Source organism: Papaver somniferum, unplaced genomic scaffold (assembly GCF_003573695.1).
Source record: "Papaver somniferum cultivar HN1 unplaced genomic scaffold, ASM357369v1 unplaced-scaffold_80, whole genome shotgun sequence".
Lineage (NCBI taxonomy): Eukaryota > Viridiplantae > Streptophyta > Magnoliopsida > Ranunculales > Papaveraceae > Papaver > Papaver somniferum.
Genome location: NW_020650971.1, coordinates 1,735,499 through 1,756,843, shown reverse-complemented (window position 1 = coordinate 1,756,843; position 21,345 = coordinate 1,735,499). Strand labels below are relative to the sequence as shown.

The window sequence follows — 21,345 nt, the reverse complement described above, 5'->3', positions numbered from 1 at the left end:
GGTGTGGTAAAGCGAAAGGCACAAATTGAATGCGAACGCTGCAACTGATCATGTTTCCCTGCAATGTATATCAGTTAGTCTATGAGCAGAGTCAAGTATACCAATCTTTCTGCTAAACGGTCATTGACGAAAAATAATACGATAAAGTGACCTTAGTCTGATCCAGAATACTCATTTGATTTTTCTTAGTAGGATTGCACCATTTAGTTTTATTTTTCTTAGTACATTTACTCCTAAAGGGTTGATACATTAATTACTATTGGGTTGATAGATCGATATTATCCATTCTTGATTCCCCGAGCCATTAATTTACTAATGTGGCCAACAAACATCTTCATTCATCTGGGATTGTTACTGATGAGGACGAGCATTCTGGATAGCAGAAAGAAGTTACGTCCATGCATCTACATTGAGGAGGCTGAGATCTAGTACACCTACACAGCTTGCAGTTTGCATGACATTGAGGCTTGATATCGTCACACTGGCATTTTGGTGGGTTTGATCTTGTAGGAATACACTCATCACAACATGCTGTAGCACCCATCTGTAGATCCTTACTCCTTGACTGATCATCTATCAAGTGGAAACCAAAACACAAGATAACATACTTAAGATCTTAATTAGCTAGCTAGTGAATATTAGCAAGTCTTAAAAGGCTGAAATGTAAACTTTGGAGTAAGTTAGAGTTACGATCATCAATTTTATTAACTCCGATGAAGTTGTGGATGGACGAAAACGAGTACTTCAGCGTTTCTTCAGTTTTGTCCGTAATTCTAGTAGTACTCTTAGATGAAGTCGTTGCTGCTACGAACAAAGTTAGTATTACTACTGCTAGTTTTGATGATCCTTGAGGATTCATCCTTCTTCAACTAAGTTCTCTCTTCTAAATTTTTATGTTTGTATATGAAATTCTTTCTTTGATTCTACTCTTTCTTTATAAACCCTCACTAACTCGCTCACTCACTCTCTTTCTCTGTCTCACACAACCATTGCCTGCTGGCTTGATGCGGGTTTTAGTGAACATGTAATTAACAAGGTATACCTACTATGGTTTTATTTTGTTGAGAGAAATATTCCCAAGGGTGCAGATTCTGCTCTGATGAAAATAATCCATACCCATGGTGTCGCTCCAGATGTTGATAAGCAAAGTAAGTTGTATTAGCATAAAATCGTATGAAATTTCTCCAATCTCTACATACTTGTTTGCAATCTAATACCAACTCAGCTGGTAATCTAAAAAGTATATTCAACGTGATTTCCTCGGGGAGACGTTTTAGAGGACTGTCCTCCATCTCTGCTTCCTCTACTAATTTAGCTACGCCTAATAACACTAAGACTTGTACCAGAGACCACAAAAACTAGTCGGAAATAAAATAAGAGCGGAAAGAATTCCGTTTCCGTTTGTCAATGTGCCTACACTCCACTGCTTAAACCAAAGGGGAATGCCTCTTATTTATAGGCGTAATAGAGAGAACAAAGTCCTAATACAACTGGAAACAAGACTTGTAGTATAACTAGAAATAAGATTACAAAATCTAAAATCGAACTATCCAAAATTATGTACCGGTAAAGGTCACTGAGTCGACTGTTTTTTTTTTCTTTGAAAAGTCGACCCAGTTTTATATCGGCTAAGAAATTAAATTGTCATCCCCTGTTTTCCATTCTAAAAAAATGAGCTGAAAATCACACTGATTTCCTCATCCTATTCTATTACTAAAATATAATTTCAGCTTAAATTATAACACTGAGGACGATTACATAAACAAATTAAGAAAGAGATGGACGTATCTCCGAAGAACTATGTTTCAGCAAGTGCTAATTATTAAAGCACTTTAGGTTGGAACTCACGATTCTTTGGTGCTAAAAATTACGAGGCCGGGCAAGACATGTCTTATTGAAAATTATCAACGTCTAACTTTCATTCCAACCATTATACATGGATGTAAATTGCTGATTTGCTGTCAAGGAAATCTTTGGTAAAGATTATAGGAAGACAAATATATTCAAGATATATATCAACGGTGGAATGAAGATATTCATGAATACTAAAAATTTATGTGAGAGGTGGTTTTTAAAGTTTCTGTACAGATGGTTTGTCGAGAATTTTTTTAATAATTAAACGGAATTAGATCAGCAAGTTAGACTCAAAGAACACGATACATGCACATGGTATTCGGCTGTGATAAGAGAAGATAAGGCTGATGTGGTATAAGCTTATTTACTATACAGTGACCCCAAGCTCAACTCCCCAACTACATTTTGCTGCCTACCAATATTCTTATCAATACGTACAGTCTCTAGGAGATGGGTACACGCCTTAATTAGCATGGGTGGTCATACTAAGTTGTCTCCTTTCTTATCCATTCTATAAATTGAGTTGAAAATCACACTGATTACCTCATCCTTCTCTACTGCAACACATTTTCATCACAAGAGTGAAACTACTTAATTTGTGGAGTGCATTACTAGGTAATTAGAGTGTACTAGTAATATGGGTACTGGAAACGATGTCAGGGTTTTCATGTTGTTGGGTCTTTTGTTTGCTGTTGTAACACTAATCGCCTCGGAGGTTTCAGCAGCTAGCAATTTAGCTGAGAAGACAAGTGAGTCTTATTGATTGCTCATTATTATAAAACCGATCTTAAAACTTTACTGTACGTGGAATTCTTTACATTAAAATGAATTGTATTGTAATGTTGATCTCTTGTATTGCAGCTGAGGAAGAGACATCTGCAAAAAATGGGCTACAAGATGCCAAGTACGGAGGGTATCAAGGTGGCGGTGGATATCCAGGTAATGGAGGATATCAAGGCGGTGGTGGTAATGGAGGTAGATACCAAGGTGGCAGAGGTAGAGGAGGTGGTGGGTACAGATGCCGACATGGTTGTTGTGACCGTGGTGGGTACTATAGAGGTGATTGCTACAATTGTTGCTATTCAGCTGCTCATGCCAAAGCCTTCGCCACTGATACTACCACTACCACTACCACCGATAATCTCAAGCCTTAGAGATCTATCCTACTATATATGTATCTTGAAACCGCGGATAATCTTGATCCTTAGAGAGACCTAGCTTATTATATGTATTTCGAAAATATGTATCCCTATCATCGAACTTAAGATTCTACAAGTAATATGAATGAATAAGATATGTTTTCATCTAGACAAACATTGGTAAAATAGTAAAACAAGATATCTACTTTACAGATCCGTAATCTGCGGATTTAACCGGGACCAATTATATTTTTTGTTGATGGATGCCCAGACCATTCGCTAGTGGGTTGGATGTGGATGATATTTTTGAAATCCAACGGATTATGGATTGGGTTCGGATGTAACCTTGAAAATCCGTTGGACATCTATATCTGTTAGATTAAGGGCAGTTATATAGTTTCTAGAAAACATATAGATAGTTTTGTAATTTTTAAGGTGTTTGCTTAGGGTGTTGCCCATGACACTTCTATATTTATCTACATATATAAAATGTGTAGGTTCTATAAGAAGTCATCTATATTGGTTTTACTTTTTCATTGTAGATTTTAACTAACACAAATCCATTGGATTATCCGCATCTAATCCATTCATCCGTGCATCTATTGGATGTTGGATTGGATGCGGATGACAAATTTGAAATCCGTAATGAATTGGATTGGATGCGGATGAGATAAAAACCGGTCCATATCGACCCATGCTCACCCTAATAATACTCCTACATCCTAGTTTTTTTTTTCTCTGATGGGTTAAGTACAAAATGGTTATTTCGTGTCTGGAAAAAAAAAGTGGCTATTTAATGTAAAAAAGGAAAAACATTTTTGGGGTCTCTATTTGACTGCTTATGTGGCCTAAGAGTGACCACAGTGGGCGAGTAAACCTATATATTTGGTAAAAAAACGAGACACAGCGGGACAGACTATCGACTAAAAGCCGGACTGAAACCAAATCCCAGACTATATTTGGTCTGGACCAAGACTAAAACCAAATATAGTCGAGCGATGGTATAATGTTCGTTTGTCATTGAGCGATAATATAAACTACGCTTGACATGAAGCGCATGTATAGTCTTCGTCCCACGAAAAGACGTGCATATAAACTACGCCCCAAGGAAACGTTGCTGAAATGTACGCCCGATTGGGCGTTTGCTGAAGTTTACGCCTGGCATCAGGCGTTGATATACACACCGCCCCATTGAGACTGTTGTAAACTCGAACCTAGTCAGTGTTGGTTACATGGCATCACCTGTCACCAATTGTTTGGAATCGCACATCTAACATTAATAATCGAGCATACAACGCATCCCATATTTGATTGTGAAGTTTATCCTTAAAATAAAAAAAAAAGATGTTTCATTGTCAAGTAACTAAATTGCGTGCATGTATATTATCCATCATTCACAACACTACAGGTAAACAAGGTCAGCCTGATTGGTTGCATAAAAGATATCGATTTCCAGAAGTTTGACTACTTCTACTACCCCACAAGGCGAACACTATATTTCCGTCTCGTTATGGGGCGTATGTTATACGCTCGCCCCAAAACCGTCCCATGTAAAGTCTCCGCCCGTTGTCGGGCGTGCATAATACCTCCGCTCCATCCAGGCGTGCAGTATACCACCGCCCCTCATCAAACGAACATTATATCTACGCTCCATCAAATTTAGTCTTGTACCAGAGTGTCATAACACGGACTAAATTCAAACTTTGGTCTTTTTTTCCCTCTTTGATCTTTGGTTATACTCCCACCATTGCAGTTGCTCTAAGCACTAGATAATGATCATAAAAATGATGTTAAATAAAATATTGAAAAAATGATGTTAAGATAAAAAATTTGAAAACTTAAATTACAGTGAATTATAGACAACACACAGATGACAACATTAAATTGTCCCCTAGTACAAACATTCACCGGTTTATCCCAAAAATAAGTGGTGTTAGTACCCCACAACGAAGTTGTGTCCAGGATAAAATTATCCGATACTCGTATTATAAACACTTCAATACTTGTCCACTCAATGAAATCAACAGTAAAAGCACAAAATGAAAAAACCACATAAACAGAAAAGGGACGAAAAGAATTGGAGTCTCTTTTTCAGACCGAAATTAAAGAGGTATAGTAATGGCAATTGATTGTGGTGTTAATTATTCTTACAACCCTAGAAAATTTGTGTCTTACTATCTTGGCCCTTCGGTCATAAAAACCATAATGCAAATTATTATCACGACCCTGAAACAATTTTTATTATGGGAAGACCCAAATCACCTTTTTAATTGGGGATATTTCCTGCACAGATTCTAGTTGTGCATATTTTTTAGACAACTTCATATTAATACATTTGTTCATTTTTAGAAAAACGGTTTTCAAAACTCATTTCTTGATTTGACTGATAGTGCATATTTTTTGTACATATTTACTTGTGTACTTATATTGCAAAAATTATAGAATCCAAAGAGAGTTTTTTTAGCTCCTATAATAGCATACATACTATAATGTAAATATTTATGGAAGGTTACTTAACATTGTGGATAATATCCGCACACTAGAAAAACATCGTGGATAATAGTTGCACATTAAAAAAGTTGTGGATAATATCTGCACACTAACAGGAGTTTACTCAATAGATACTTTTATTGATTTTCAAAGAGTTTAATGCATTTACAAAGTATTGTGTTATTGGTTGTATACTTTTAAAATCTTTTTCAAAGTTTACGTTACTGGTTGTAGATTGTCAAAATGGCTTCTAAAGTTTGTGTTACTCGTTATAAACTAGAAAATTCAAAGACTTTGCATACTTACCCATTTTCAAGACTTTGAGTGACTTTTGTGTATAAATTTTCCTTGATAAAAGTCTTGCAAAATATGCAAGATTTTGGATGACTTCCAAAAATTTTATATAAAATGTTTTCTATTCTCCTTAATTTTATTTCATAAATACAAAATATATAAAACCCTATATTTTATTTCATAAATACACAATATATAAAACCCCTATTTATAGATGCATATAATTTATATGATGATTAAACATTTTTTTATTTTCATTATTATGTACAAATGTACAATAATAATTATTTTAATTTATTATTATATTTTATTGTATTTTATTGAACAAAACAAAGAAGTTATATATATTTAAAATAAATAATTATTTATTTTAATAAATAATTATTTATTTTAATAAATAAGATAAAATAAATTTTGTATTTAGGTCTATCATCCATATTTCAATATAAAATTTGTTTTTACAACTTTTCAGGATTCTACAAAACTCTGCAAGACATTAGAAAACTCTGTATAACTCCACAAAATTTTCCTCAATTCTGTATAACTCTCGGAAAGTTATTAATTTTCGTGACTCCTTTTTAAATCTCTACAAATATACAAAAGTATTTATTGAGTAAACCCCTGTAAAAGAAATACTATGAATAATAGTTGTAATATGAGAAAATTTTAAAACTCTTTTAAGAAAAAAAAAAGTTTAAAAAGTTTTGGATATTTGTATTTACCGTAGTTGCATGGGTTTTTCAAAAGCTTTTTATATATATAGATTTGTCAAATTTCTAGGTATGATTTATGAGATATGTTATACTTAAGTTGGTTTGACAATTATGGCCTTAATCAATAAAGTATATGTCAGATTTTATTATGTTTTTCCACATAAAGTTATTTTTGCCACTAAAATATATTTTCTTATGATATCATCAAACATCTCTATTAATATGACTTTCCTTTTTTAGGTATCATTTCAGTAAAATCAGTTAAATTTTTTTTTAATAAATGGATTTTAAACTCAAAACCATTAGAGTAAGAAAGAGTGAGGATACAACCAAACACATAATTTTCACTTGATTCTCAATCAATTCGGTGTATAAAGCCCTATGAAGCACGGATACTTCAAAATTGGTGACGTATCCGTAACGACGCTGTATCAGTATCGGATACTTGGGGATACGTATCAGATACTCCATTTAAAATGTCACATTTTTTTAATTACAAAAAGGGTAGGGGATACTCTGAGATACCTCTTAGATACTCTAAGAGGGGATACTTCTTATAATTTATAATTTATTTTTATATATAAAATCTATATATTTATAAATTCATACATAAAATCAACATATTTATAGATATTTATACTCATCAAAATATCGAATAATTATATCTAAATCTAATAACTTGTTAACCACAAAGAAAGAAGATTTGGTGGTTATTTTATTGTGCTTCAGCTCCAGTGTTAGAAAATATAGTTTTAGGGTTTCTTGGGAAGCCATGTTCCTCATGTTGTTCGGAGTACACAGAATTTTATTCATTCAATTAACAGAATTAAAAATGGACCCGAAAATGCTGAGAATTTAATGTTTGCTAAAAGGATCAGAGAAAGTAAAATGTGAGATATTAGTGGAGATGCATTTGATCCACTTAACAATGTTAAAGAGCTTGAAATTGGAAATCTTTCGCTTGACGATGTTTGATAAAAACAATATTGATGGATGATGGGAGAGTAAGATGTTTGATAGTTTTTATCAATATTTTTTTAATATTCCAAATAGTATTTAGCGAATTTATTATCTTATGTGATTTTTTAGTAGAATTAACTATTATTATATTTAGTATTTTTTATTAAATACACGTATTCCACAATATACCGTATCTCCATTTCTTAAAAATTGACGAATCCCCATATCAGTATCGCCGCATCAGTGTCCCCGTATCAGTGTCGGTGCATCATAGATAAAGCCAAGACTTAAATGAGAAAACTGAAATAAAATTGATAAATCAACTTAATTCCCAATATGGTGTGCGGAAATAAAGTTTAAAATCGAAACAATATTTAAATCTACTAAATCTGACCATTTTGATTGGTTTCTTCTGGTCGATTGACAACCTTGGAAGATTCACAATTTGTCTAGTATCGGGGTTTCAGATGTATAAAGGTTTGTCAGGCAACTCTGGCTTGCTTCTCTAATAGCCGTGAATGCGTAATTTTTCTTGGCCGATGATAAGCAAATCAATTCCTTAAAAGAACCAACAATTCCATACGCGTCATCGACTGAATTTTGAATCCAACCAGATTACCAATAGTCCGATTCACAATGGTCACAGTATGCAACCCATCTTTTGCAGGGGAGAGTATCATCCACGTTGTTTGAAGGTACGATCTTAGCAAGCCGTGTTTCTAAAGAAATAAATTGAGTCAATGGACTTTTTATTATATACATCTTATGAATTAGTTTTCCTATTAAGGGTACAGGGAAAAAAATAATCGATAAAAAAGAAAATCAATTAGTATTTCTTGATTCATCAAAGTTTTATTCGACTCAATGACCATAATTAAACGAATATATATCCTTCCTAGATGTAGAAAAAAAAATTGGTTATCTGCATCAACCATCATCTAATAGATTGTGTAAAGTTATTGTAACTTGTTAAAAACAACTGCCAATATTTCAAGATTTGAATCGAATCTTCATCTCAGGTTATCAACGAAATAAAGGCTAGTATCATAGCTTGGTGTACTGCCTTCCGAAGAGACTTTAACTGCAATCTCAATTGGTGCATTATCACGTAGGAAAATATTTTTCATTAACAAGTTTTATTTGCATATGTTTAATTAAATCCTGGGTCTCCTGCAGTTTGCATGTAACTTGCATCTATTTTGACATTATGCAATTGTGTACATGTTTCATCTCTCTCAATAAAATATTCTTTCCTCGATCAAAAAAAAAATAAACTACGGCTTGGGTCCCTTGATTTTTACTGGGTGAAAAATATTGAAACCAGCGGTATATGGTGATACCCACATTTTCAATTTGAATTTCCTAATTGTCGAGCGATGGAATGTAATAATAATAATCAAACAAAACTAGATCTGCAAGTTCACTCAAAGAGCACGACATATTCACATGGTTTTTGGCTTTGATAAGAGAAGATAAGGCTGATGTGTGGTATCGGCTTATTTATCATACAGAGACCCCATGCTGTCTACCCATATATTTACTCTGTACTGAATGGGTACACGCCTTAATTAGTATGGGTAGTCAAATTTTGTCTCCAGCTTTTCCACTCTATAAATTGCGCTGAAAATGACACTGATTTTCATATCCTTATCTAGTTCAGTATATCATTTCATAGTGAGAGCCAAGAGAGAAACTAGTTTTGTAGAGTGCTTGATAAGAATGGGTGCAATGAACAATGTTAGGTTTTTCATTTTCTTAGGTGTTTTGATTGCTGTTGTTGCACTAGTCTCTTCTGAGGTTTCAGCTGCTAAGGATTTGGCTGAGACAACAAGTGAGTGTCGATCACCTTATATAAATCTTAATATATTTTTTTGTGCACTTGTTTCATAAATATGATTGGTATTATGATGTATTGCAGGGGAGACAGCTGAGAATAATGGACTGCAAGATGCCAAGTACGGTGGGAATGGATATCCTGGAAACGGAGGGTATCAGGGCGGTGGTGGGTACCCAGGTAACGGACGTGGCGGTGGAGGTAGAAGAGGTGGTGGGTTCAGATGCCGACATGGTTGTTGTGACCGTGGTGGGTACTACAGAGGTGATTGCCGCAATTGCTGCTATTCAGCTGCTCAAGCCAATGCCTTTGTTGCTGAAACTACTACCACCACCAATGATCTCAAGCCCTAGAGATCTAGCATATGATATGTATCTCCGATAATCTTATGCCTTGGAGATCTAGCCTACTATTTATGTAGTTCGAAAATTATGTATCAATTATCATCGAACTTGATATTTGATCCGCGAGTAAAATGAATGAATAAGATAATTAATCATCAGGACATGCATTTCGTTTTCTAGTTTTTGATCTTGTTCTTGTACATGCATGAAGCGATAAAATGTCATTGAAATCACTAATATTTTGAAAATCTTGGAGAACAATCATAAGAATAATCACAAAATACATTCATGTAAAGCAGCTAGTCAACATAGGTAACTTTCTGAAATTTTAGCAGGCTAGATCTGTTTTCTTGAAGGTCACTCTTTTCTTGAAGTTCTTCGTAAAGCTTGGACATCTCTTGCCTAGCTTCAGAAATTTTAGCACGAAAGACATCTGCCAAGATAACTTTCTGATCTGTTTTCAAAGCCGTCCGGCCCCGTCCCCCGTAACTTAAGACTCCCGAGTTCAGTATCCAGTGCCTCAATTTGAGCATTTGCTCCACTAATTCTTCTATTCCTTTCTAAAGTTCCAAACTTACATTTTTAGCCAAACCAATGTTTTTCATGTTATTCAATGTTTTTCTTAAGGGCAACTCCTATGGTATGGAGGTAAAATCATCCACAATCCAAGGAGTATCCACATGTATATGGACCCTCGGTAATTAGTGGAGTCAAAACCCATCATGGGTAAACTCCAGAAAACTAATCCATCCGGTTACTTCTAGTACGGATTTAAAAAAATAAGAAATCACCACAAATTCATCCGAGCCTTCTATGACCGGATGAGAAAAATTTTAGTTTAACTTCAAATGATAGAAATAAGCAACAATTAGAACTGTTGCTAATTCAAACAAAAACTGTTGCAATAATCCAGAAATGTATTTTCATTCAGAAAGTAAAGTTTATGTCCGATCATTTAGTCGCCGGTTTAACAAAACAAAATTATTTCATAGTGACCGGATGAGTGAAAAAGCAAAAAAGAAAATATATATATCCGGATGGGTATCCGGTGGACCAACGTTCGGATGAACTACTTCGTAGCACCCTCCTCAAATGTATGGAGTCCCATGTGGATCTCACAAATATATGGATGATAATTTTTCTTATAGTGGCGCTTTTTGGTCCATAAGATAGAGACCATCACAAAAATGTGAATGATTTTGTTCTCCATAGGAGTTGCCCTGGCAAATCCGTTCTTCAGTTACATTTGTTTTCTTGACTTGATTCCCTAGATCTAAAACCCTTTTCTGTAAGTTTTCTACTTCTGCCTACAATCAATACAACAATCAAAAGTTAGACTCAACTAATAGAAGCAAATAGTTGCATCCACAACAACAACAGTAAAATAAATAAATAAATTATTTAATAAATTTGTTGTTACCTTTTTCTCTTCGGCCAACATCATTGCATTTTCATAAGCCTTGTTTGTCATGAAAAGGAACAAATATTACCGGAAAGAATATTTTGAGATGGAGGGATACAGAGGACTGACTCTCATGCTCATGCATCCGTAGTTTCCAATAAACGAAAGAAAAAGAAAAACAAGAAGATCCTCTTCAAATTAAGATAAAAATGGGACTAAACTTACATGGGTTAATTTTCATAGGCTGTCCTGTCTCCACTCCATCAAAGGCTTTACGTTGCTTACAAACTAGATCTTGACCAATCGCTTCTAATACATTGGATTTCTTCTTCCGATTTACTATTATGCTTTCACCCATCTGAACTTCCATGACCTCCATTTCATTAGAACTGTTCATCTTAATTATTTCGTGGACCTTTTGAAACTTCGTTATTCACTGTATTTTGAGTTCATCAATTCATTTGTTTTTATATGCATTGTTTGGGAAGAGGAAATTATCATTTCCATATCCAGTGCATTCGTTTTTAATAACGAGTGGAATTAAGAAAACAGTTCGATACAGGCACTTCGAATTTCGGAAATGTATACAGTTGGATTGGCCCCATTATCAGACCCAATACCGCTCAATCCACTATACAACTAATCTACTATAAACCTTTACGACGGCGGGGATTGAACCCCTGACTTCCTCCTTATTGGAGTTAATAGGATACCAGTGAGCTATGCTCTTGGACCCTAGAGAGAGTTTAGGTTTATTTCTGTAAACGAAAATCATTAAAAGCACCCGAGAATACGAATCGCCCAGACAAATAGATTATTTTTACTTTAGAGTTGAGATTTATTTCCAGAAGTAGATGGATAGGAGATAGACATGAGGGCAACCGCATCTCCATGATAACATTTCTCCATTCAAATTACTTGGAAGAATCTTCAAGTTTGATGATGGGGATATATATTTAGAGAAAAATATGGTGTCTTTTTTAGGTGGTCTCATGTCTATTTGGGCTTTTCAGAAATCATATTTTCCATTTGGTCCATAATTATTTAAAAATATTAAAATATTTAAATTACTCTTTTTCTCTCTTATTTTCTTTCCTTCTAAGGTGAATCACTTTTCTAGTTTTCTTTCTCTTCTTTATTTTCTATGCTATTTTCTCTCTCTTCTTAAATTTAATGGATAAAAGTTTAAAAATTAAATATCTCTAAAAATATAAGTCAAAAATTAATAAGTTTTATATATTCGGAAAGCCCTCGACGATAGCTTTCCAACAAGTACCATTGTCGCTATGTTTCAGAGCTTTTAAATTTTTTCGATATAATAGTAATTCATACCTGAGAATGAACTCTTTAGATTGACTCGAGCTTTGTATCACTGAAATATTATCTGATCACCTCCTAATACTTCAGCTATGAACTGTGATGCTTTAATAATTAAATAAAAGACTAATGGGGGCATTGGTCTAATTATTCTCGATTTTGCACGAATCACAAAACTACCAATATGCAAAGCAAGAATGGATGGGGGAAGTAACCAGAAATCTTTGTGTGGGTGGGCTAAAAAATCTTCTATGAAAGCTCAATTTTGCTAATCTCAGTACAGGGCCGTTCCTGGGGAAAATTTGCCCCAAAGTGAATAATACTTTTTTTTGGCCCCTGTATAGGGTTCGGGATATTGTTTTGGGTACGGATTAGGATGCCACTAACATACGATGCTGCCGAAGGCCGCGACGAATTATTTTTCGAATGAATCATGTTTCTGATTTTACAAATAGAGTAGTAGTACATAATCAGAGAACTAAAAATTAGAATTGAAAAAGTTCAATAAAAAAAAATGGTCACGAAAAAAATTTATAGTTTCCGGAAAGAAATTAAATGATAATTAAAGTAGTAAGAAAACACTAATTTTCTTTAAAATAAAATTAATAATCTACATTAAATAGCCCAGTGATGGTGGGTAATGGGTATTAGTAAACTGACATCTCATGGACTATGGAGGGAAAAAAAAAGGAGAGGAGGAGGGACACGAGAAACGAGGGAAAGAGATAGAGAAAAAGAAAAAATTCTATCAAAGTTAAACTATTTATATAAGTTATTTACATCCCTTCAAAGTTGTATTAATAATAAGCCAGTCCATCTATTTTTTCTTTTAATGAGAACCCCCATCACAACTGGGCTTGTTGTTCCCCCTGGGCTGCTGTTGCCTGCAAGTGAGTCTTGCCCTGCTTGCCTATCAGGCCCGGCCATGCTCAGTAATAATAACAATAAAAATGTAATAAAAGTGTAAACTTATTCAAAGTTACGAACATAGCCAAAAATTTAACATACTCGGGACAAAAACTAGTGACGAATAATAATGTTCTTTACACGGTCGCAAGACATCTATAAAGTTTTTGAAATATTGACCTGTTTTTCTAGGAGAGATGATAGACTGACCGAGGGTTCTCTACAGAGAAATTCCGACGCATTCACACTAGCCCCTGGGCCCACCAAAGAACTATAGGGGTGGGTGTTTGGTCCCACATCATGTGTCTTGCGGGAGCTTTTGCAAGAGAACCCTCGTTACCTTTATCATTTCTCATTTTTCTAGAGCCAAATAACACAATAACACTTGAAAATCCAATACTTTTTTTTACATTTATCTTATAGAGTTAAATGGGCTAATGTATCTAGTATTATTACTGTCATATTGTAGTTAAATTGACTGGTGTATATCTAAGACTAACTCAACATTTTTCAAATGAAAAGGGGAGAGTTTAAAGATATTCTACTCTCCTAAGGTTAAATTTGTCATTTCTTGGTGGGATGAAAATCTAATTTAATGGACGAAAATTACTTTTGACGAGTTTTTTGGGGTGGGTTAAAATTTTCTTGGTGGGTACTTTCAGTGGGCTCGAATCACTTTTGGTGAGTTTTGGGGTGGGCTACAGCCCACCCTAGCCACCCTTGTCTCCTTCAATGGCTGTAGCTGGTAATGAAATGCTAACAGTCAAGCCTGTCAGAGCCAATGCATTCTCGAAGATGCAACAAATTTGTGATCTACTGTTTCATTTTCCAGGATTGTACGTCTTTAAGTTAGTGGAGTAACTCACAAACCAGCAAACTTAATGTCCAAACATGCTAGACTGGTAGGCACTAACAAGGTTTGGTGTGATGCACCACCTTTTATTTTGATTGGTCAGTTGGAGGATACTCATCATGTAACACCTTCTAGTTATAGAATTTCTTTTTGAGAATGAAATTAAGATCGCCTGATAGTAACCTTGGAGTATATATCTACACGCAGTCCCAATCCACGTACTTTACTTACGCGTTGCCTGTAGATACGTAAAATCTCACAACTACATCCTTTGTAATGGTAAAAACACAAAGTGTAAGTCATATCGATCAACTCAAACGTTAATGATATCATTTTGACACTAACATGACCTTCTTAAACACTTTATATTAAAGATATGATGTTCTGGATTCAAGTCGAGATTGTATAAAGTAATGGGGGAATACATAGATAAAGTTTGAGCTGTTAATACTTTCTCTCTAATAACTTCCTTAGATTATCTATCTCAGCTCATCTCTCTCTATTATTTTTGAGCCCTTATATAGGCAAATAAATCAGTAGAAGACAACCATGATTCACGTGCAAGATCTCGTTGAATGATTTGTTTTAGTTTGTCAAATACGCCGGCCTTTTAGAAGCTTTGTTTGTCTGACGCGCTGCTATTTAGTCCTTCGCGCTTCTTCTGATGGAGTTAATAGTCGCGTTGTCTTTATCGTGTAGTTATTCTTCGCATTCTTCCTCTATTATCGCGTGATTACTCTTCGCCTTATTTCTTGGTTATTTTTGTATCTTAGTGCTTAAGATTGTTTTGATTAGAGCAAGTTTCATATTTGTATTGTGCGATATTTTGCCCCTACATTTTGCCTCTTCCCGCGTTTTTCTTCTGTAAATGGAATAATGCGAGAATCCTAGTTTCGTATCAGTTGCATCCTTTCGTTTTCCTTTACCCGACATTTTTTCCGTTTTTCCGTATGATTATCTCCTTGTGCGGTAACTCATCTCTTCTCGATTGACACATCAAATGCTTCTTCTTTTGACCGGTTACTACCATAGCCGGATATCCTTTTTCAATAAATATTTTTGGAGAGAGAAATTCATCCTTTTTACTTTCTTGTTTCTTCTTCTTCTTTGTTTGAAAGGACCTGTTTTCATAGAATTTTGTTTTTGAAGAGATTTATCATTATGTCGAACCAATCCTCCATCCCTTCTACTATTAAATAATCTCCCCTCTAAGTATTATCTGGATATCTTGTATTTTTGGTTGAGCTTTTGACTATTAGGTTTCTCTTATTTCTGTTGTAGCTGCTATTTTTTGGAATTTTATCTGGTTTCAGTATTTCGTACTTATTCCCATACTGAAACCTGCTGCCTCAGACACACTCAGTCGAAACCTCCGTTGAATCTCGTTGCTGATCGAAAAAGGGTTACGAAGGAGAAGAAGGATTCTTGAAAGAAGAAATCTTCTTCGAATCAAGCGATTAGGGATAATGAGGGTTATCCACAATTACCACTGCGTTGATTGCCGAATCTTGGGCCATGATCATAGCGTCTAGAACAGCAAAAGATCGAAGTCGGGCACAAGTTCATTTTGAAATCGACTCGGAAAACCTGCTTCGATTCCTATCTTCAGATGCTGAGCCGCCTTGGTATATTTCGGGTATAATCCCGGAAACCAGGCTAATCATGAGCCAAATAACGAATGCATCATTAAACACATCTATAGGGAAGGTAATCAAGCTGCGGACGGAATGGTGAACCTTGTTGCCAACCGTAGCCATCTAGGAAACCTTTCAACCTTCGTTTGGGATCATATAGTCCCATCTTGCATTAACCAAATTGTAATGGATGACTTATTGGGTAAAACACACCCTCGTGTAATTGCAGCTTAATTTTAATACAATCTCATGCTTCAAAAAAAAAAAAAAAAAGGTTGGTATTTGCAAGCATCACCCACACTCGTGGAAGTCAACTAATAGACATGAGGATGTTTTTGTTAATTTTTCATCGTTAGGGAGGAAATTTAAATAAATCAATTTCTCCACTCTATAAATGTGGGGTTCGTTTATTTTCCGAGATTATTATTCCATTTTTTTTAATTACACTCTCCGCAGTCGTATTTATTTGGGGTTCTTCTTCTTCTCGGCATCGACATCAGATAATTCGCAAAATCGATAGCCGAAGTTACGTATGTTTATCTAATTTCTTCTTCTTTTATCTGTTTGAATGTATGTTTGTATGTTTTTCTCTTCAATTTGAATTTTTAGTTTTATGCAATCTAGGGTTTCGCAATTTGGGATTTTTATGCATCTTTTCATTTTATGAATTTCTAGAGATTGAGAGTTTTTATTTTATGATTTTCTAGAGATTGAGAGTTATTTTGAATGGAAGATTGAGAGTTATTTTGAATGGAAGGGAAGGATGATGATTCTTCGATTAGGTGGGAAAATAAGAAAAATAAGGGTTCTACAGAACAAAAATACAGATTGTCTGGTAATATGGATTTCAAAAGCTTCAGTGCCCGTTTGAAATATCAGAAGCGTCATTTTACTGAAGCTCTCTGGGATGAGATTATCAGGTCTGATAATAGAGAGATGTACAAAGGAGGAGTTACGCAGGCAGAGACAGCGAAGACTTGGCCGCAGATATCACAGAGAAACTGCCCAGAGGTTAGGTGTGATTAAGCCACTGGAGATCAAGCCACCGGCGATTAAGCTTATCGCTAAACAAGCTGAGAAAAAGCTTACTGCTAAACAAGCTGAGAAAAAGAAAAGGAGAAGATCTGTAGATTGTGGGACCACGACATTGGCAACGCAGAGGCAAAAATACCAGCATACACGGTTGTTTAATGTGTGAATCCATCCCTGCATAGTAAGAGGACGGCGTGGAAAGGATGTGACAGGTACACTCGAAGCTAATTTGAACGGTTTCCAGTATTCCAACTGTTGTATCCCCTTTAAGATTAATATCATGTATGGTGATATAAAGTATGCCTTCGCTCAAGATGGAGATGAGCAGAGTGCCCCGTTATGCCATTTGCACTTGCACAAGACTGAAATGACACAGAATATCCAGTTCCGTATGGTACTGAGGAGACCTGCTCATGGTTCGGGTAACTTTCAAAAAGAGCTGCAAAAGATTAGGGATGATAATAATAGGGTTATGCGGGAGTTTAGACGCAAAGTTGATTGTATTTTTGATCCGTTGCCACTCAGGCTTACATGTGATTATGTGGACACGAAACGAGGATTCTATGGCGAGCTTCACCTGAAGGGGCACCCTCCATTTTCAACCATTTTTGTCTTCTCCTATTTTACCCTAGTTCAACTCAATCACACACCTTTCACTATTGTCACACTGAAAGAGATCGAGATTGTCAATCTGGTGCAAGTTGGGTCTGAGATGGAGATGTTTAATATGACAATCGTGTTCAAGAACTTCGAGCTCGATGTGCTTCAGATAAACTCAATTCCTTCAGCAAAGCGCATTAGCATCAAAGAGTCACTTAACCTTGCTAGGGTCAAATACTATGAAAATAAGCAGGACTTTCCAGACTGGGGGTCCAAACTGGAGGAAATCAGAGCTAACCCAAAGGAGTTCATAGATAAGGGTGGATGGAAGTTCCTCAATGTGGAGGGGAGTGCTAATAACTCTGATAGCTCGGGGGATGAGTACAGTATTGGTTATTACTCCTCAGAACCTGAGCAGACATGTGAATCAGTTCCAAAAGGGAAAGAATCAGTTCCAAAAGGGAAAGAACAGTTTGTACAGTTTTGGAATCAAATTTGTTATCTTCTGACTCTGACAGCTCAGTGGATCTTTCTGACTTGCTCTGCAGCTTTGGTTATGATTCATACCCAAAAAAGGAAGAAAAGAAACACATTCCATTGATTCAGAAAACATGGACTATGGCAGAAGGAAAACGGGTAATGGTGTCATCGGATGAATGCGACTCGGACCCAGAAATGAAAGAAAAAAAGGCCACAACTCAGACGAAGCACGCTACGAAAACAAGAAGACTGAGAAAGTTGGTAATGGCTGAAGAATCAGGTGAGTAAAGTGGAGCATAAGAAAGGTTATGTCGTACATTTGTGTTTAAATTAATTGAGTAGTAAAATGACAGATGCAAGTAAGTCATAGTATTATTTTGCATACCGATTAACTAGTAATTGGTCTTTTTGTATTAATCCCTCAATTCCGTTGTAGGTATGGGTACTGAGGAGATTGAGGTGAATATATAACCTCTTTATTTAACTTAACAAAACCTTTGCATCTTTGTCTGTTTAGCAATCTGTTATATCCCTTTCTTCCTAGCTAGTAATCTTTGTATGGTTCTTGAGTGAGGAAAATCTTTTCACGCTTACGCTCAACCTGTATGGCACCCGAGACTGGCGACCAGCTTCAGGAGAGTATTTCCAAGTATGGGAATATTGTAATTGCAGGCTTGGTAGTTCCGACCTCTGCTGCTGTCATCCCAGCTGGATATCCCCTCTTTACTACACCGTGCCACCTAATATGGTTCCACCAAAGGGGCTTATGCATCAACCTTTGGGTCTGATCCACCTGAATGAAGGACCAGTAAATTTCTGCCTCCTGCTAGGCCAAGTTTCTATGTTGGTGCCCCGACCCATGGTGAGAGACGTAATATTCCATCAAAACTACCATCAGTTTAGCATCCAGTTGTTTGTCTAAGCTGAAACCCAAATTGTTCTAGGCAATTCTAGAAAAAATGGGGGAGAATGAGTGCGGATATGGTTGCTCAAACAGGTGGTCAATCGGTGTCATTTATGCCACACATTCCACATCTACCTCTCGGCCAGCGATTTCAGTGAGAGATCCAAACAATCAGCAGGTCTGTGACTTTCTCTTCCTCTACTTTTTTCTCCTTGAAAACTACTTGCACAGTGTTGATTTTCCTATGCTTGATCAAACATCCACTTGATTCTTTATGTAATTATTCCTGATGAATGATGATGATTGTGTCTATTCATAGTTGACGACGGGTTTCTATATTAAACGCATTTATATTTACATTTATATGGATATGGATATGGGTTCCTGATGATGATTGTAAGATATGAAAGTAACAATGTGATGAATAGATTTGAAAGTTTGTTTATCATTATTAGTCATGATGAACTGAGAAGTGTCTCTATGTTTCCTTGCATTGGTTTTTCCTGGGCAGAACAAGTACATAATGGAAGTGCAGATGGGCGAGATGAAAATTGGACCACACAGACTCTCATCTATTGCTGGTCCTAAATCTGTTCGAGGATTAAAGACATTGAGCACCAAGCTAGCTGCTGGCTGCTTTCCCTCAGCACCAGGAACAGATGCTTGGCGAATATCTTTACCCACTTGTCTTTAAACTCCAGGTAAACGATTCAGATATTCTTCCTTCTTCAGAGAAACGGACTGACACTTGTTCTAATCCTGCATTTGTCTTTTCGGTGGATTTCCAGCATTACCTTGCGGGCGGCAAAGCTAACTGGGATGTTTTTGGAGATGGATAACTCGGAGTTGCTTCTTTTATTGGAGTCACCAGAATCGTTGGCCATGAAAGCAGGGCAGGTTCTTAACAGCTCCTAGACAACAAGATCCTCTGGTGCTGGGTGGGCCCTCCATCCCCATTACATGTCAACTACCTCGTAGAATCTTGTTGCCGGAGTCTCTATCTGTATTTCTTTTTCCAAGTTTAAAGTTATGGTTTGACAACCAGGTGTATTCTGCGTGGGTAGCATTTTCGCTAATCGTACTTGTTGACTACACTTTGGTCTTTGAGTCTGGTTTTAGGCTATCGTAGTATAGTTATTAAGTTTGGAGAACATCCGTTATTGATCCACTCAAGGCTACCGCAGGCAGGCCCCACTCGATGCTACCTGTGTCCATCCGTGTATCCGTGGTTTCCGTATCACTCTTGTATCCGCATGTGTGTGCCCGTGGTTTCCGTACCACTCCGTCCATGGCTTCCGTGCCATCATGTCTGTGTAGCCCTAGTCGTTGAGGGGGCGTGTTAAATAGTACCACATCGCCTAGGGCATCCTAGGTCTCGCGCGTAAACCAGTCCCGTATCCGCCTGTGTGTGCCCGTGGTTTCCGTACCACTCCGTCCATGGCTTCTGTGCCATCCTGTCTATGTAGTCCTAGTCGTTGAGGATGCATGTTAAATACTACCACATCGCCTAGGGCATTCTAGGTCTCGCGCTTAATAAACTTGCAAGCCGGTTTTCGAGATTAGTTAGCCCTAGTCGTTGAGGGGTTGTTAAATAGTACTACATCGCCTAGGACATCTTAGGTCTCACGCTTAATAACTCTTCCAAGCCAGTTTTCGAGGTTAGTTAGGGTTAGTTAGGCCCGGGGATTCCTAACAGAGTGTACACTAAGGTACATGACTGTGTAAACTAGTACAATGTCACTGCCTAGATACAATACAAGACTATCTCAGTAGAGAATTTCGCCGCTTCTTTCATTTCCTCACCAGAGGAACTAATATGCATGATGTCTTATAATGAAAGCTATTACCATCTCATGACTGAAAATTAGAAATTATAATTGAGCTCTGCCCATCCAAAGGCTTGTCGCAGGTCTGTCTATTCAGTTGAAGTAGAAACTCGTTTTGGAATGAGATTAATGGCGTAGCTTGATAGCCAGCTGTACTTTTAAATTATGTACATCCAATATTTGGGAGTTAAGTATGTGCAGATAGCTGTTGCTCTAGATTTTGTGCCCGTGCTATGCACCGGGCGGCTCTGCAAACCATCCACCATCATTTTTGTTTCTCCCTCGGTCGTGCACTTTTTGATTTGGTGTTGCAGGGTTTCGTCCCTCCCCGTCGCTTAGGATTTTTCATTTGATGTTGCTCGGCTTCGTCTCGCCTCGTCCCCATGCGTTTTTGATTTGGTGCCGCACGGCTTCGCTACGCCCGTCACGATGTTTTTTTGATTTGGTATGTTTTAGAGACTCTCTATTTATAGACTTCAATTGCTTCCAATCTCCAAATCTCCAAAGATTCCAAATTTTCATCCAATTTCTAAATCTGTCTTCAAACCCAAAAACTTTGAAGAAAAACTTACATAAAAATTTGTATTTTCGCGTCGCCGGAAAAATCTATAGGATCAACGGAATAAAAAGCCACTGCCTGACACTGAGATTCTTCTGATCGGACAGGATATTCCATCATGGTCCTTTATAGTCAGCAGTCATGATAACCGCTGACGAACGGTCAAAGGGGTCAAGTCAGTTATTGAGTCAGAGGTCTAACACG

The 21,345-nt window shown here is 36.5% G+C and overlaps 4 protein-coding genes across 7 annotated transcripts; 3 read left to right on the top strand and 1 right to left on the bottom strand.

Moving 5' to 3' along the window:
• Positions 1–44: 44 nt before the first annotated feature.
• On the bottom strand, positions 45–887 carry LOC113344940 (Bowman-Birk type proteinase inhibitor D-II-like). The gene is made up of 2 exons (XM_026588809.1): positions 670–887; positions 45–573 (listed from the first exon to the last, which is right to left on the bottom strand). The coding sequence occupies exons 1-2, from the start codon at positions 857–859 to the stop codon at positions 335–337; spliced, it is 429 nt and encodes a 142-aa protein (XP_026444594.1). The 5' UTR covers positions 860–887; the 3' UTR covers positions 45–334.
• Positions 888–2,411: 1,524 nt separating this feature from the next.
• Positions 2,412–3,150, top strand: LOC113344850 (glycine-rich protein DC7.1-like). The gene is made up of 2 exons (XM_026588747.1): positions 2,412–2,603; positions 2,716–3,150. Exons 1-2 carry the CDS (start codon positions 2,492–2,494, stop codon positions 3,006–3,008), a joined length of 405 nt encoding a protein of 134 aa, XP_026444532.1. The 5' UTR covers positions 2,412–2,491; the 3' UTR covers positions 3,009–3,150.
• A 5,960-nt stretch (positions 3,151–9,110) lies between these two features.
• Positions 9,111–9,789, top strand: LOC113344851 (glycine-rich protein DC7.1-like). The gene is made up of 2 exons (XM_026588748.1): positions 9,111–9,281; positions 9,369–9,789. The coding sequence occupies exons 1-2, from the start codon at positions 9,170–9,172 to the stop codon at positions 9,635–9,637; spliced, it is 381 nt and encodes a 126-aa protein (XP_026444533.1). The 5' UTR covers positions 9,111–9,169; the 3' UTR covers positions 9,638–9,789.
• Positions 9,790–16,179: 6,390 nt separating this feature from the next.
• On the top strand, positions 16,180–19,850 carry LOC113345030. Of its 4 annotated transcripts, none has more exons than XR_003357975.1 (5): positions 16,180–16,270; positions 16,448–18,714; positions 18,797–18,934; positions 19,268–19,457; positions 19,545–19,850. XR_003357975.1 is itself a non-coding variant. In XM_026588886.1 (4 exons), the coding sequence occupies exons 1-3, from the start codon at positions 18,598–18,600 to the stop codon at positions 19,448–19,450; spliced, it is 438 nt and encodes a 145-aa protein (XP_026444671.1). In that variant the 5' UTR covers positions 18,406–18,597; the 3' UTR covers positions 19,451–19,457; positions 19,545–19,850. The 4 variants fall into 4 exon arrangements, 1 of the variants encoding a protein (XP_026444671.1); XR_003357976.1 differs by having other exon boundaries at positions 16,199–16,265; XR_003357974.1 differs by having other exon boundaries at positions 16,187–18,714.
• The last annotated feature ends 1,495 nt before the right edge of the window (positions 19,851–21,345 follow it).